The sequence below is a fragment of the Mus caroli genome, chromosome 4 (assembly GCF_900094665.2).
Source record: "Mus caroli chromosome 4, CAROLI_EIJ_v1.1, whole genome shotgun sequence".
In the NCBI taxonomy this organism is placed as follows: Eukaryota; Metazoa; Chordata; class Mammalia; order Rodentia; family Muridae; genus Mus; species Mus caroli.
The window spans coordinates 50209357-50222808 of NC_034573.1; the positions used below are offsets into that span (position 1 = coordinate 50209357).

Here is a 13452-nt window from a genome sequence, read left to right on the forward strand (position 1 = left end):
ACTGTTCATGTATTCTAAGGTATTAAATCACTATCAGATAAATGCTTTGAAAATATTTCTTCTATTCTGCAAGCTGTCTTTGTTCAGTCTTGATAATTCTTAGTTTCTATGAAGCCCAGTTTATAGATCTGATTTTTAGCTGCTGACCTCGGTGTGGGGTCTAAGCACACAGTCATACTTATCAATAAACTCAGCCGGGTTTCCCTAAGTGCACTGTCTTTTAGCTCTTAGGATTAGGTTGTAGATATATTTTGAGTGCCTTCAAGTTTCTTAAAGCTCAGAAAATATCAAATTAAAGTTCACATTTCTAGCTTCTCTCAAAAGGGAGAAAATAAGAGACATACATATTTGAGTCATCTGAAATTTTTCTCATCACTAAAAGCAAAAGTAGTAACAAATTACAGAATTTGTAGTATACGTAGTTAAACTCTGTTACACTAAGGAGAGGCAGGAGAGATGAAAGGTGCCCTTGTTGGGACCCTTGCCTGNATGTGGAATGGTGTGCTAATTTGTGACTGGTATTTACTGTAATTCACAGAGCAAGCATGAGGGACACTTAATTACCAACAGTGGAGCATGATGATAAATTCATGAGCAGTGCTGAGCCTGAACTGGGGCCAGAGATGAATCAAAACAATGAAAAAGCAGGCCACAGTTTTTAAAAAGCTGGACTAGCCGGATTCCCAATACACGAAGCCTACTTTAGAATGAGGAATGTGAGGAACAGTACTAACCAGTGAAGAGGGATGGTATCTGGCATGACCATGGGCAGGCATCTACCTACACCAAAGCTTGAAAATGTAGGAAGCAAACACTTGCTGAGAGGCAAGAACATGGGAAATCTAAACAGTTTTTTCCTCCCTGCAACTCAGAGTATTAAGAGAATCAATAAGAACAGAAAAGGCCNTACTGCACAAACGGCTGAACACCCCAATGTAACCAAGGGANCACTCCATCATACCATGCAGGCACACAACTTTCTCTCAATGTGACCATATTTTGGCCCATCCAATAATCTTTTTAAGTATATAATCACAACAGAAAGTAAAAATTAGTAAGAGATGGCTGGAAATTTTCAAAATACCTGCAAGTTAAATACCACATTTTGGAACAATCCATGAGTCAATGAAGAAAGCACAAGGGAATTCGAGAACAGACGCATAACTCACAAGCAGCAGCAAAATGTCGCCAAGATAGTGTGTGAGGACAAGCAGGGCATTAGCATTTGCTTAAGCTAGAAATGGAGGCGCTGGAGATGCATCAGTGGGGGAGGGGGCTTGCCCCACAAGCACAAGAGCTGACAAGCTAGACNNTCCCACAAACNTATAAAACCCAGCCCTGAGTGGGCAGACAGGGGAAGACCATGAGGCATGCTGGCTTCCAGCTGAGCTAAGGAGTGAACTCCAGATTCAGATACAAAAGAAAGCAGAGTAACAAAGGATACCTAANGCCCTTCTCTGGCCCGGCCAAGCACCCAAGCATACACACAGGTGTATTAACTCACACAGAAACATACACACACACATAAATTAAAGCAAACAAAACCCAAAANATCTAGAGAGGGAAANTAAGTTTGAAATTGGTGATTTTAAGCTGCAAGTTAAGTACTNCTCATCTTTTTGCCCAGATGGTGAAGCNGTAAGTATCTGCTGTGAGCGGCTGGCTGCCTTGTATGCACAGTAAACTGTTATGGAGCCACAGCTAACATGCCTGGTGCAGGCAGGTCCAAGGGAAAGTGAGGTGCATCTCAGTAGGAACCTTCCTCTAAGCTCTCTACACTCTTAGGCAAGGTTTTGAGTTGATATTTCAGCTCAATCACCCAACACACTTTCTTCTCTTGTTTTATAAATGCTATTACTTAATCTCATCTNTATGGATGGTTTGCCTGCATATATGTCTGTGCACCACATGCATGCCAAGTGTCCATGGAGGCCAGAAAAGGGTACAGGAGNCCTGGAACTGGAGTTGTGAACTGCCATGGGGGTGAGCCATCTCTCCAGCTCCCCGCATCAACGTGGTTTCTTACAGTATCTTCTAAAATACAAATTATCATGTTTCCGTCTTAACCCATGACAGACCTTGAAATGTTCTAACAGTACAATTTTTTGTCTTAAATATGTCTACCAGTGTAGNAATTAGCCTTGATTACCAGCTTGACTGAAGCTGGGCTCTAACTGAAGATAAGCAACTGGCACAGCTATGAGGGTTTTGTAGATCTGGTCATGTAAAGTAGGAAGCCCAACCCTACACATGGACAGCACCTTCTGGTGANAGCCCAGACTAAAGAAAGTAGGAGGGGAAAGCTTTGATTTTTGTCTGCTGGGCTTTGTGTCCTGCTGGCGAGTTCATCCACCAGATTGCTGCTGCTGCGTCCCTTCACTGCTATCAGAACCCAGTCCTTCAGTCTTCCAGCATGAACTGAAGCCTCCAGCCCTGCAGTGCGCCCGCCTTGTAGACTGAGCAGCTAGTGGTTCTCAGCCTCTCCATATGAAGACAGCCACTGCAGACTACGCAGATCATACTGAGTGCGGCTCTTCCTGTCCTTTCCTTTTAATATATATTCATTCTATTGGTCCTATTTCTCTCAAGAACCCTAATACAAGCAGTGACAACTATAAAACTCTCATAAGTCAGGTGCAGTGGTTTATGCTTGTAATCCCAGCACTTTGGAGTTAGAGGCACGAGAATCAGGAACTCAAGGCCAGCATAGGGTATGCTGAGACCTTGTTTCAAGACTAAATGAATGAATGAATGAAAAAACAAATGAACAATAATGCTACTTTCCTCATAAGCCTGTCCACCTTATTGTGTTCCCCAGGGACCCACTGTGGAAAGAGAGAAGAACACCCTGAAAGTTGTCCTCTGATTGCCAAGTAGGTGCACACACGTGCATTTGCATGCATACATGTGTAGAAACAAACAAAACGAGAAAAGTCTTCTCATTCAAAAGGTCAAAACTGAACTGGTGACGGAGGTGTAACACCTTTAATCTCTGTGAGTTCAAGGCCAACCTGTTCTGCAGAGTGAGTTCAAGCACAGCCAAGGCTGCTCAGAGAAACTGTCTCAAAAACACCACCACCACCAACAACAACAACAATAACAATAACAACAACACAAAAAGCCAAAGCGGAACACAGCAGCAATCCTTGGTGTCTGTCTACCCACTGTGTGCCTGTGTCCCAGCAGCCTGTGGTCAGTATCAGTGCAGCCTTAATACTTTCATAATACATTTGGTAGAATTTTGTAATTCTACCAAATTTTCACATATAATCCACCAAGACACTGGAAACCTACAAGCTGCCTTGGTTAAAAAAGAAACGTTTTTAATATACAGAAGGGTAATAAAAGGCAAGACAGCGCCCACTGCTTAATGAACTATCTTCTAATTGTTAAGTTTCAAACTGGTACAAATGGCAGAGGTGCCTACTTAACATCAAAAGCAGACCTGTAGACGAGGTTCTCCCTACAATTCCCATCTCTACCTGCTGCAGGGTTCCCCCTGGCTGCCATACTCTGCCTCTTACCCTAAATTCTTCAGCCTAGGGGGCTAGGCTCTCTTCCCTATATAATCCAACCACTTTGGTTACAGACTCTCTTGGCAACACTGGGCTTCTAGCCAGTGCACCTGGATCCCTCCCCACTCGTCTCGCAGGGCACAACTCATCTTCTGGTTATGTCCACTCTGGCCTGTCCTGGATGTCACTGCCTCTGGCTATGCTCTCCCACATCTTCACTAAACATTTTCCTCCATCATACCTAGGAGCAGTCACGGCCTTTCCTTCCTTTTTTCATTCATTTGTGGCTGAAACCCAATATACAAAGAGAATGGGTAACCAAAATGGTTGGACAATATACGAAAGAGCAGTCAGAGCCCTGTGCTAGAGAGTGTAGGGCAGGGGTGGGGCACACCAGCCAGGAGGACCCTGTAAGGGTCAGCGAGGAACTGAGGGATTGCAGGGAAAACCTGGCACCTCAGCCACTTGTCCTGCCCAGGCTCACTACTTCTTTGCCAAAGTTAACATAGGAAGTTGAGTTTGCTTTCTACTGAGTCAGGTCACTAGCAAACACTACAGCACAAAAGGTATATGAGCTTAGGACCTCAAGAACTTGGGTTTTTCTTTTCAGATTTTACAATATTTACACATATACAATGCATTCATTATCTTGGGGAACAGAAGAGAAGTTTAAGCAAGTAACTCATTTGTATTTCCTATGCACACCCCATGCCCTACACTCTGAATATAACCTGTCCCATGGGCAGGAACAGGATTTCATATCTGTGGCATCCCTTTCAGTTCTCAAACACTGCAGATTTTGAGGGTTTTCAGATTTGGATGCAGGGTTAGACACACCAGACTGAGATTTTCAGGGCAAGCCAGCAAATGGATCCTTTATAATTAACTCCGCATCAAGAGCTAACCATTAGCAGGATTCCTTCAGTTTTCACCAACAGCAGGTATGGGAGATTCTCTTGCTGATGTGGTGTCACGGGAGGAGCTCACCTGGGCATACTGTTCCAGGACTGTGGCTGCCTCACTGTGTTTCCTCTGCTCCACCAGCTTTCCTGAAAAGACAGCAACAAGGACTTGGCAGCAAAAGGAAACTAGCTTCCACTTCTGTCCCTACAATGCTCCAGCCTAAAAGCTTCTGGGTGTTTGTGAGGACACAGGGATATTACACAGCATGAAGCACACCCCTCCTATCCAGCCTAGCTGTGTACCCTACCTGGTCAGGCTGAAGCAGAAAATGTTCAGCTGTGGCCCCCCTGAGACTACAGGGGACTGCTAGTCTGCCTAGTAAAGGAATCTAAATTAATCACAGGACTTCTGACCTCTGAGAATAGAACAGTGTTTCAGGCACTAACCCCTTCCTGCCTTAGGATAGATTTTTACCAGGTATCCATGGTGAGTAACAAAACAAATGCATGTTGGCACAGCCCACGGGCTTCCCTGACTAGGTCAAAACCCAATAAGGCCAGGTTCAAAGTGAGTGCTTGCTGCACATACGTGGGACAGCCCATTATGCTCTTTCCAAGACATCGTATTCACTAAGCACCTACCACCTGCCACCTGTGTCAGAGAGATTACCTCATTGGTCATTACCAGCCCTGTAACACTACTCTCAGAGGTCAGAAGTGCTAGCCTAGCCGACACTTCAGGAAATCCCTCATCCCCAAGCCACTCAGCAGCCTCTGCTTTCTGCTTGTACCTGTGGTCTTGTCCACATCAGTTCTGGCAACTGCTATTACATATATATATATTTTCAACCATATATTGGCTACACCAAAACTTCATCTTTACCTTCTTAAAGAGCCAACACAGCCACACTGTTAGATATGGCCATAATATCAAAGGGTCAGTGAGTAAGGTGGACTAGACAACAGAGTGTAACTTCAAGGACATTTGCAGCCACAATCTCATTTTAAGGGCCTACAAAGCCAGACACCCAGCACAGGCAGGTCAGAGAAGTAAACTGCTGTAATATGCCAGGACATTTGGAGGTGCTTGTAGCAATGGGGCTCTTGCTCTCTTTAAAGAGCTAAAATGAGTCTGTCTCAGGAATGTTGCCCTAAATGTATTTACAAAATTAGCAAACAAAGCAACAAACACAAACCTTTTGAAGAATGAACAGAAAATGGCCCTGCTTACCTGCCAGAGTTCTAGCAAGGCCAGCCACCTTGTCTTTGGCCATCTGAAGCTGGGCAGCCACACAGAGGGCTTGCTGCCAGCTGCCACAAGCCAAAAACGCTTCAAGTGCCTTCTCCTGGGCCCCACAGCGGGCAAACACAAGCCCTGCTGGCTCGTACAGGTGCTCCTGCATCAGGTGCTCGCCATAAGCCACGCTGACCGCCTGTGACAAGATACGGAGGGAGGTCTGATAAAGAAATGTGTGGTAGTAGTTCTTTCTATTTCCAGTGTGGGCAACTTTAGCTACCACTCTTAGGCCCCTTCCTTTTCCTACACAAACCCTTTCTGAAGACATAGTATTTACATATTCAGCATAGACTGAGTACTACATATGCATTATTCTAGGTGGTAGGAGTAACAGCCACTCTGCCCCACCACACACACACACACACACACACACACACACACACACACACACACACACACACACACACACACACACACACACACACACACACACACACACACACACAATCTAAAACCAGTGCATTAAACCTTTGCCTACATGGCTAACACAGCATGGTCTATAACAAATGGCAGAGGAAGATAAATGATGGAGAAACGCTAAGTTTGCCACCTCTGAAGGCTATAAGGGAATGAACTATGTGAACAGTCAGGAGAGAGCAGGCACAAGGGTTTTGTGACAAGAGTGTACACAGTAGATTTAGGAGTAATGATGAGGTTAATGTTACTGAGGCTGAGGGAAGGAGAGAAAACCAGGCTCTGAGGCAGCTTGGGGTGAAGCAGAGATACAGGAGTACAACCCAGTCCCTGCCCATCCGGAAGCCAGAGCCTGGCAGAGACAAAGTAGCAAATTAGCACTTTATCTAGCCCCTCATCTAAGAATGGCTTTCATGGGAGACTGGTAATGTCCATGGACAGGTGGACTCAAGAAAGAATACAATAAAGAGCTGGCAGGTCATTATTCAACCCATCTGGGAAACACTCTACAGTTAACTGGGCATATGGAGAAAGCGAGAGAGTGGTACTGAAGAAGCTGGCTGGGGGGTTGGAGAGATGCCTCAGAGGATGAGAGCACTTGAGGCTTTTTCAGAGAACCATGTTCAGTTCCTAACACCTTATCAGGCAGGTGTCAGGGGAGCCAACACCCCTTTCTGGCCTCTGTGGGCACCTGAATGAACCCAGTGCAAAAACAGGAAAGCAGGCACATATACATAAATAAGAATAATGATATAATAATAACAGTAATAAGCAACTGGCAGAGACTAGAACACAGAGAGACATGTTTGTTAGCCACCCTTGGTTGTCAAAGCACCTGAAAGAGAAAATCTTAATTGAGGAACTGCCTTCATTAGAGTATCCTGAGGCTGTCAGGGTGGCATTTCCTTGATTGCTAAGAGCTATCTGTAGAAGGAACCACTGGGTATGTCAGCACAGGCTATGTAAGGCAGGAGCTGAAGGTGAGCCACAGAGCAAGCCAGTCAGCAGCATTCCTCCACTGTCCCTGCTTCACTTCCTGCTTCCAAGTTTCTCCCCTTCCTCCTCAGGCTGCTTTTGCCCCGTGTTTTATCGTAGCACTAGGAAGCAAACTGTAAGAATGTGTGTGCGATTTGCAGACAAACCAAAATGGTAATGAGGGTGGCATGCAGAAGAGTGATGAGTGGATGGCCACGGTGGTCACAGAGCCTGGACTCAGTGCCCTAGGCAAGCCACTGGGCAGCTCTGGACCTTTATGCAAGCTGTGGCCTCATCTGTAACCTGGGTCAGGCCACAGGGAGGAGGAGATAATCCACTGACTTTGCAGCACAGTACATGGTACATAAGAAAACCTAAAGCTATTGACATAAACCGACCAACCTCTGGAACTCTTGAAGCACTGCTGCCCTGGCTAATTTTCTCCTAACAAGTTTAAGATGAGGCTGATGGGTCATAGGACAACCCTAGAAGCCAAAGGACAGTGTTTGGACTCAAGATGTCCTCACTTCCTGACTAATGTCCAAAGCAAAATCGGGGGCCTCATTTAACCCACCACATACCTGGTACTGTGGTGAGTCTGGCCGATATAACTTCAGAGCTTCTTTATACAAGTTTTTATCTTTTATCAAATTTAAGCATTCTGTGAAATACTCAGGTCCTGAAAAAAAAAAATCACATTTTGGAAGTATAATGACTTTTACTTACATCTATGTTTCCTAAGCGACATTAATGTAGAACTTTTTGTATCTTATCTTATAGTCTAGTTTCAAAGAAGACTTGAAGCAGTAATGAACACTAAAAGTAGTAATAAAAATTTACCACAAGCCAGGCGGTGGCACAACCTTTAATCCCAGCACTCAGGAGGCAGAGGCAGGTGCAAGAGGCAGAGGCAGGCCATCTCTGAGGACAGCCAATGCCAAACATGCACAACACACTGTCTTGAAAAACAACAACAAAAAATAAACAATCCAAATTAAATAACAACAACAACAAAAAACCCTTACCACACTTGCTGAGGTGTCCAAGGGCCTTTTCATATCGTTTCAAGTACTTGTCTATGGTGAACCGCTGGTAATTAGTTTCCATTTTCTTAAGTGTATTCAGAAATGGAAGATATTCTTTAGGATCCTAGGAAAAAAGTTATTACTTGTAATATTTAAAGAATATAAATTATAATCAAGGCAATAAGCATAGAGCAGCATAATTTTAAATGTGTATTATATTTATACATCAATTATATATCATATAATACATCAAATCAAAGTTTTGGTAAAAAAAGAGCTCATATTTGGGTATTAGTTTAATTAAACTTGGAATAATGACTAACCTCTACATCTCACAACAGCCTCAGCTCCTTACACACATGCTGACAAGAAAAACAACAACCTATAGTCAAAGCGACAGTCAACAGTGAACCTAAGTCTCCCCTAAGAGAGCCAAACCTAGCTCTCAGTGTCCTTGATGACGCGGTTTATATGCCAGAATGTAGAGCACACATCAAAACGAAGGTAAAAATGTACTGAGTTGGATCCAAGCCTATAGGCCCTACCACCTCCTGCTCTGTACCATGCCTAGCAAGCTGAGTCTTCTTCCTAAAGAGCAGCTTTCTGGGCCAGGGATATAGCTTACTGTAAGCACAAGAACCTTTAGTTAGATCCTCAGAACCCACATATAAAGTCAGGCATGGTGGCATGGGCCTGATATTCTGGCATTGGGAAATAGCCCATGGTCAGACCCCTGAGGCCTGCTGGCCAGCTAGCCAACCTAGTTAGCGAGTTCCAGGTCAGCACTTGTCTCAAAGACAAGTGGATACACACAGAACAATACAGACCATGGGGATTAGCAATTCCAGTCCTGGAGACTCAGATCTGCATCCACTTGTAACACTAGATAAAGCACCACTGAGAAATTTCAAAATGTTGCAAAAGTCTCAACTCTACATACCTTTTGTGACTTCTCAGCTACCATGAGGACTAAATTAAAGTCATAGGTCCCAAGAGAATGATTAAATAATTCATTAACATCCACCAGGAGCAGCAGGTATTTCAAAGCCTCCTCTACACTCACACTCTCAGGATCAAAGGGAAGATTTCCTGTTGGAGTTTAAGAAAGAACAGGAGGCGGAGCTCAGTCAGTCGAGTGTTTGTCTAGTACACATGAAGCTGTGGGACTGATTCCCACTGCCATATAAAACCAGCTGTGGGGGTGTGCTCCCGATAATTCCAGCACTCAAGCGGAGGACCAGAACTTCAAGGTCATCTGTAGCTACATAGTGAGTCTGAGGCCACAGTGGGCTACAGGAGACTTTGCCAAAACAAAACCAAAGGGGTGTGGGGAGAGGAGAAGAAAAAAGAAGAAAAGAAAAGAACATCAAAACAGAATCACTTGGAGGAAACTCCACAGACTCTGATAGACTGGGATACAAGATGAACATAGGCTTTTGATTCATTCATAAATGCTTAGCACTTAAAATCTTCACATTTGAATATGGTGAGCAAAGAGGGCAAGTTCATTCCATGAAGTGGCAATGACACAGTAATGGCCATCTGCCAACAATGAAGGCTGAGTCAGGCTGAGTCAGGCAAGTGTCTCGTGCAGGTCTCTACCTTGAAGTTCCTGTACCTTCTGCAGCACAATTTCCAGTTCCGGAGTGGTTTTCTTCACATGAGATGTGAGTATTGACAGGCAGAACCTGAGGTAGTAAGTGAAAACCGGAATGACAAGACTAATACACAGGACAGACATCTCCACATCCTGGGATGTGTACGCCAACAACACACAGCACCCACTTTCGAGGATTGATGTTCTCCATGGCTGCTCTCATCGCGTCACAGATGAGGTCAAGTTTCTTCCCATCAGGATGTGTGGACACTTGGACACTCTTGGTAATCGGGGGAGGGTACATGGTCTTTGTGACATCTTCTTCCCTAAGAACCACAGTATATGAACAGATCACTTTACCAAACAGTGTAGGGCTCCAAATACTAATACATACTGGGCATGTTTGTGAAACAATAAATAAAAAGGGACCTGGAAAATTAAGTTATTCAAATAGTGAGGAATCAAACATATCCACCAAAGAATGACTGAATCATGTTCATAATTCTGCTCAGATTAGCCTAAAGCAGGGTACAACCAAGGTGTCCAAGTAATCAGAGAATGAAGAAAGGGTGGTGTATTTGCACAGCAGTGTACACAGCAAGTCAAAGCAGCCGCAATCACACCACAATAAATCCATCCTGGTTGAGTTATGTGGTGATGTAAGCACTAACAGAGAATGGATGTGAGAGAACTCTCACTGTGTGACATGATAGGGTTTGGATTACATAATGTGTAAACAGGGGCCGAAACTCACTGGACAGAGTACTACACATTCTGTAGCAGTTAACTACCCCATACTAAGAGAGTGCTTTAGCTAATGCTATCTATACAAGGGGACTTCTAGAGCTAAAGAACTGCTGTCTCCAACTTTAACATCTGTCTAAAACAGGAAGAGGATGGGTCATGGTTAGCAATAAAAGCACACACAGGACAACAGGAACTACAGAACCTGGGGGTCAGTACAAGTTTCGAACAGTCAGTGTTTTCCTATCTTTAAAAAGTTGAAGAAAAATCACCAGAGAAAGGACCATATTTGATTCCAGTCTCATGAGAAGAACAGCTTTATGGGGAAATCTGAAAGCAAGTCAAATTAACAATTCAGGATCAGAACTTTAAAACTCAGTTTTAAGATTGATGCTATAGCTGGGCATACTGGCAAAAACCTTTAATCCCAATACTTGTGAGGCAGATGCAGGGCGATGTCTGAGTTCAAGGCCAGCCTATAGAACAGCCAGGGCTACACAGAGAAACCTTGTCATGAAAAAGAAAAAAAATAAAATAAAGCAAAAACAAAAACAAAAATCTGATGTTGTTAAAGAACTAGAGGAAAAACCCTCGTGTGCCCTCAGTGATACAATGATTTTATTCAAAAAGATGTTTGTTCTTTAGCTATTTCTTTATCAGTAAGAGACAATAATTAAAACGTGATAATCATGAGTTATCAAAATACTTACCTAAGTTCTGTGAAAAACAAGTTTATATGATTTACAGAATCGATCTGTTTTATGAAGGTTTCCACATTTTCGAGAAACACCTATCAAAGAAAGTATACAAGCATTTTAACTTAGATGACATTCACGCAAGAAAGGAGCTCGAATTGCTGGGCGGTGGTGGCGCACGCCTTTAATCCCAGCACTTGGGAGGCAGAGGCAGGCGGATTTCTGAGTTCGAGGCCAGCCTGGTCTACAGAGTGAGTTCCAGGACAGCCAGGGCTATACAGAGAAACCCTGTCTCTAAAAACCAAAAAAAAAAAAAAAAAGAAAGGAGCTCGAGGACTGGTCAGACGCAAAGTGTACCTTGGGGTTATGGTCATGAATCAGATTGAGGTTAATTCTCAGTTTCCTCATGCATTCAAATGCTTCTTTAAACATAAGTCTGTGAGGACAGGAAAAATGGATAAAAAACACATTCCATTAAAATCTACGTTCCCTGTAATGAAATATTTTCATTACAACACAGAATGGCTATCATCCAATTACACTCCAAATAACAAACAAGTTCTGACTTTCACTCTGAAATTACAGGAAGAAAAAAAATAACAGGTGAAGCATTATTTTCCTGCTAAAATGTATAGTTATATGTCCTTACACATACACAGTTATAGTCACACAGAGAATAAGTACTTACTTGTCCAGCCACTTCCGAATCTGTGCCAAGACCAAGGCCCGATGATGAACAACCTCCAAGTTTCCCCTCGGCATCTCAAAATAAAACCAAGCATCTTTGATCAACTGGAAATCATTTAAGCAGCAGGAGGCACAGCTCCACTTAACTTTTCTTGAACCACCACAATGGTATAAAATGAACAATTAGCAGAATCCACTTGCGTTCGATATTTATCTTAACTTTTAAGTAAGTTTCCCTTTAAATCTTATTGGTCAGAGTCTGTGTCAATCAATGCTCCTTTGCATAAAACCAACAGATAGCCAAGAAAGGAGGACTATACTAAATGGCTGAAAAGTACAGAAGAGCCTAAAATGCAGCCTATAAGTAGTCTGTCTGGTGGTGAGCTGAAAGTCTGAAGAGTCGGCTTACCTGTAGTATAAGCTTTGTGTCCTGGGGAACAACTGTGACGATCCGGGAACCCCTTTCCACTTTCCGCAGAATTTCTCCACTGGCCTCATGACTGCCACTCAGAGCTGCCTGTAGCACTAAAAATAAGGCCAAGGCTAGAGAACGACCACAGGAAACCATGCTCCATCAACTGCAGTAGTAGCTGCCTAGTATCTGAAACTCAGTTCACATAAAGTTCCTTTGCTCTCCCATTCAGCCTCTAGTAATCTCACTCCTGGAAAGGACCCTCTCTTTACAGAGTACTCACACACATTCACACACACAGCTTCTTAAGCAATTAGGGAATACAGGGATTGGAGAACCTTTCTATCCCTTTTTTTTTTTTTAAAGATTTATTGTTTTATGTATGTGAGCACACTATTACTGCCTCCAGACACACCAGAAGAGGACATCGGATGCCCATTACAGATGGTTGTGAGCCACCATGTGGTTGCTGGGAATTGAACTCAGGACCTCTGGAAGAGCAGTCAGTGCTCTTAACCGCTGAGCCACCTCTCTAGCCTTGGAAAACCTTTTCTATTTCTTAGCATTACCTTAACATTAGTCATACTAATGGCAGAAAGAGTTCCTGTTCCCAAGTCAGCAGCAAAGAAAATAAACTGGCCTTTTAGAATACAGTTCACTGAGTGGGTGGAGATATGTTATATATATCAGTGCTAATGGACTACAAGCAACAAGATGGCATCCAGAAGTACAATGGCAGTTGAGCAATGAGAAAATCCATTTCAAGGAAGTTCGAGCACATGAGCTGTATAATAAAATTTCATGAAGAATTTTTTAGAATGTGTTACTTATGTTAGAATTTTCTTTGTGGAGTGTCTGGTAACTGAAACAGAATGATTTAGAAAAAAGTCAATACTGAGAGGGCTAAAGAGGTGGTGGTTCAAGGGTTAATGGTGTGTACTGCTCTTCCAGAGGATGCAAGCTCAGTTCCTAATACTTATATTGGGCAGCTCTCAGCTGCCTCTAATTCCAGCTCCCAAGGATGCCTGCACCCACAGGCACATACCCACCTAAGGTGCTGGCACACCTCTGCACATACACCCATACACTGTGAAAAGAACAAATCTCAAAAAAATACTGGATCAAAGAAAGATCCTAATAAATGAGCCTAGGACTCTGTGGTAAACAGCCAAAGTAGGTGAAGAATTTA

General features: G+C 43.4%; 2 protein-coding genes across 2 annotated transcripts in view; one reads left to right on the forward strand and one right to left on the reverse strand.

Moving 5' to 3' along the window:
• The window catches only part of Actl7a (actin like 7A), a 22742-nt gene extending 19876 nt beyond the window's left edge, over nucleotides 1–2866 (forward strand). Inside the window, exon 2 of the mRNA XM_021161194.1 lies at nucleotides 2819–2866. Within this exon, the coding sequence (XP_021016853.1) occupies nucleotides 2819–2866 (48 nt within the window). The remainder of the gene's footprint in view (nucleotides 1–2818) is intronic.
• A 1252-nt stretch (nucleotides 2867–4118) lies between these two features.
• Elp1 (elongator complex protein 1) overlaps nucleotides 4119–13452 on the reverse strand; it is a 35574-nt gene continuing 26240 nt past the window's right edge. Inside the window, exons 19-29 of the mRNA XM_021161195.2 lie at nucleotides 12261–12376; nucleotides 11853–11926; nucleotides 11522–11600; nucleotides 11180–11259; nucleotides 9914–10051; nucleotides 9731–9816; nucleotides 9069–9217; nucleotides 8129–8252; nucleotides 7685–7782; nucleotides 5649–5850; nucleotides 4119–4564 (exon numbers count right to left, since the gene is read on the reverse strand). Coding sequence (XP_021016854.1) covers nucleotides 4437–4564; nucleotides 5649–5850; nucleotides 7685–7782; nucleotides 8129–8252; nucleotides 9069–9217; nucleotides 9731–9816; nucleotides 9914–10051; nucleotides 11180–11259; nucleotides 11522–11600; nucleotides 11853–11926; nucleotides 12261–12376 — 1274 coding nt within the window. The 3' untranslated portion in view covers nucleotides 4119–4436. The remainder of the gene's footprint in view (nucleotides 4565–5648; nucleotides 5851–7684; nucleotides 7783–8128; nucleotides 8253–9068; nucleotides 9218–9730; nucleotides 9817–9913; nucleotides 10052–11179; nucleotides 11260–11521; nucleotides 11601–11852; nucleotides 11927–12260; nucleotides 12377–13452) is intronic.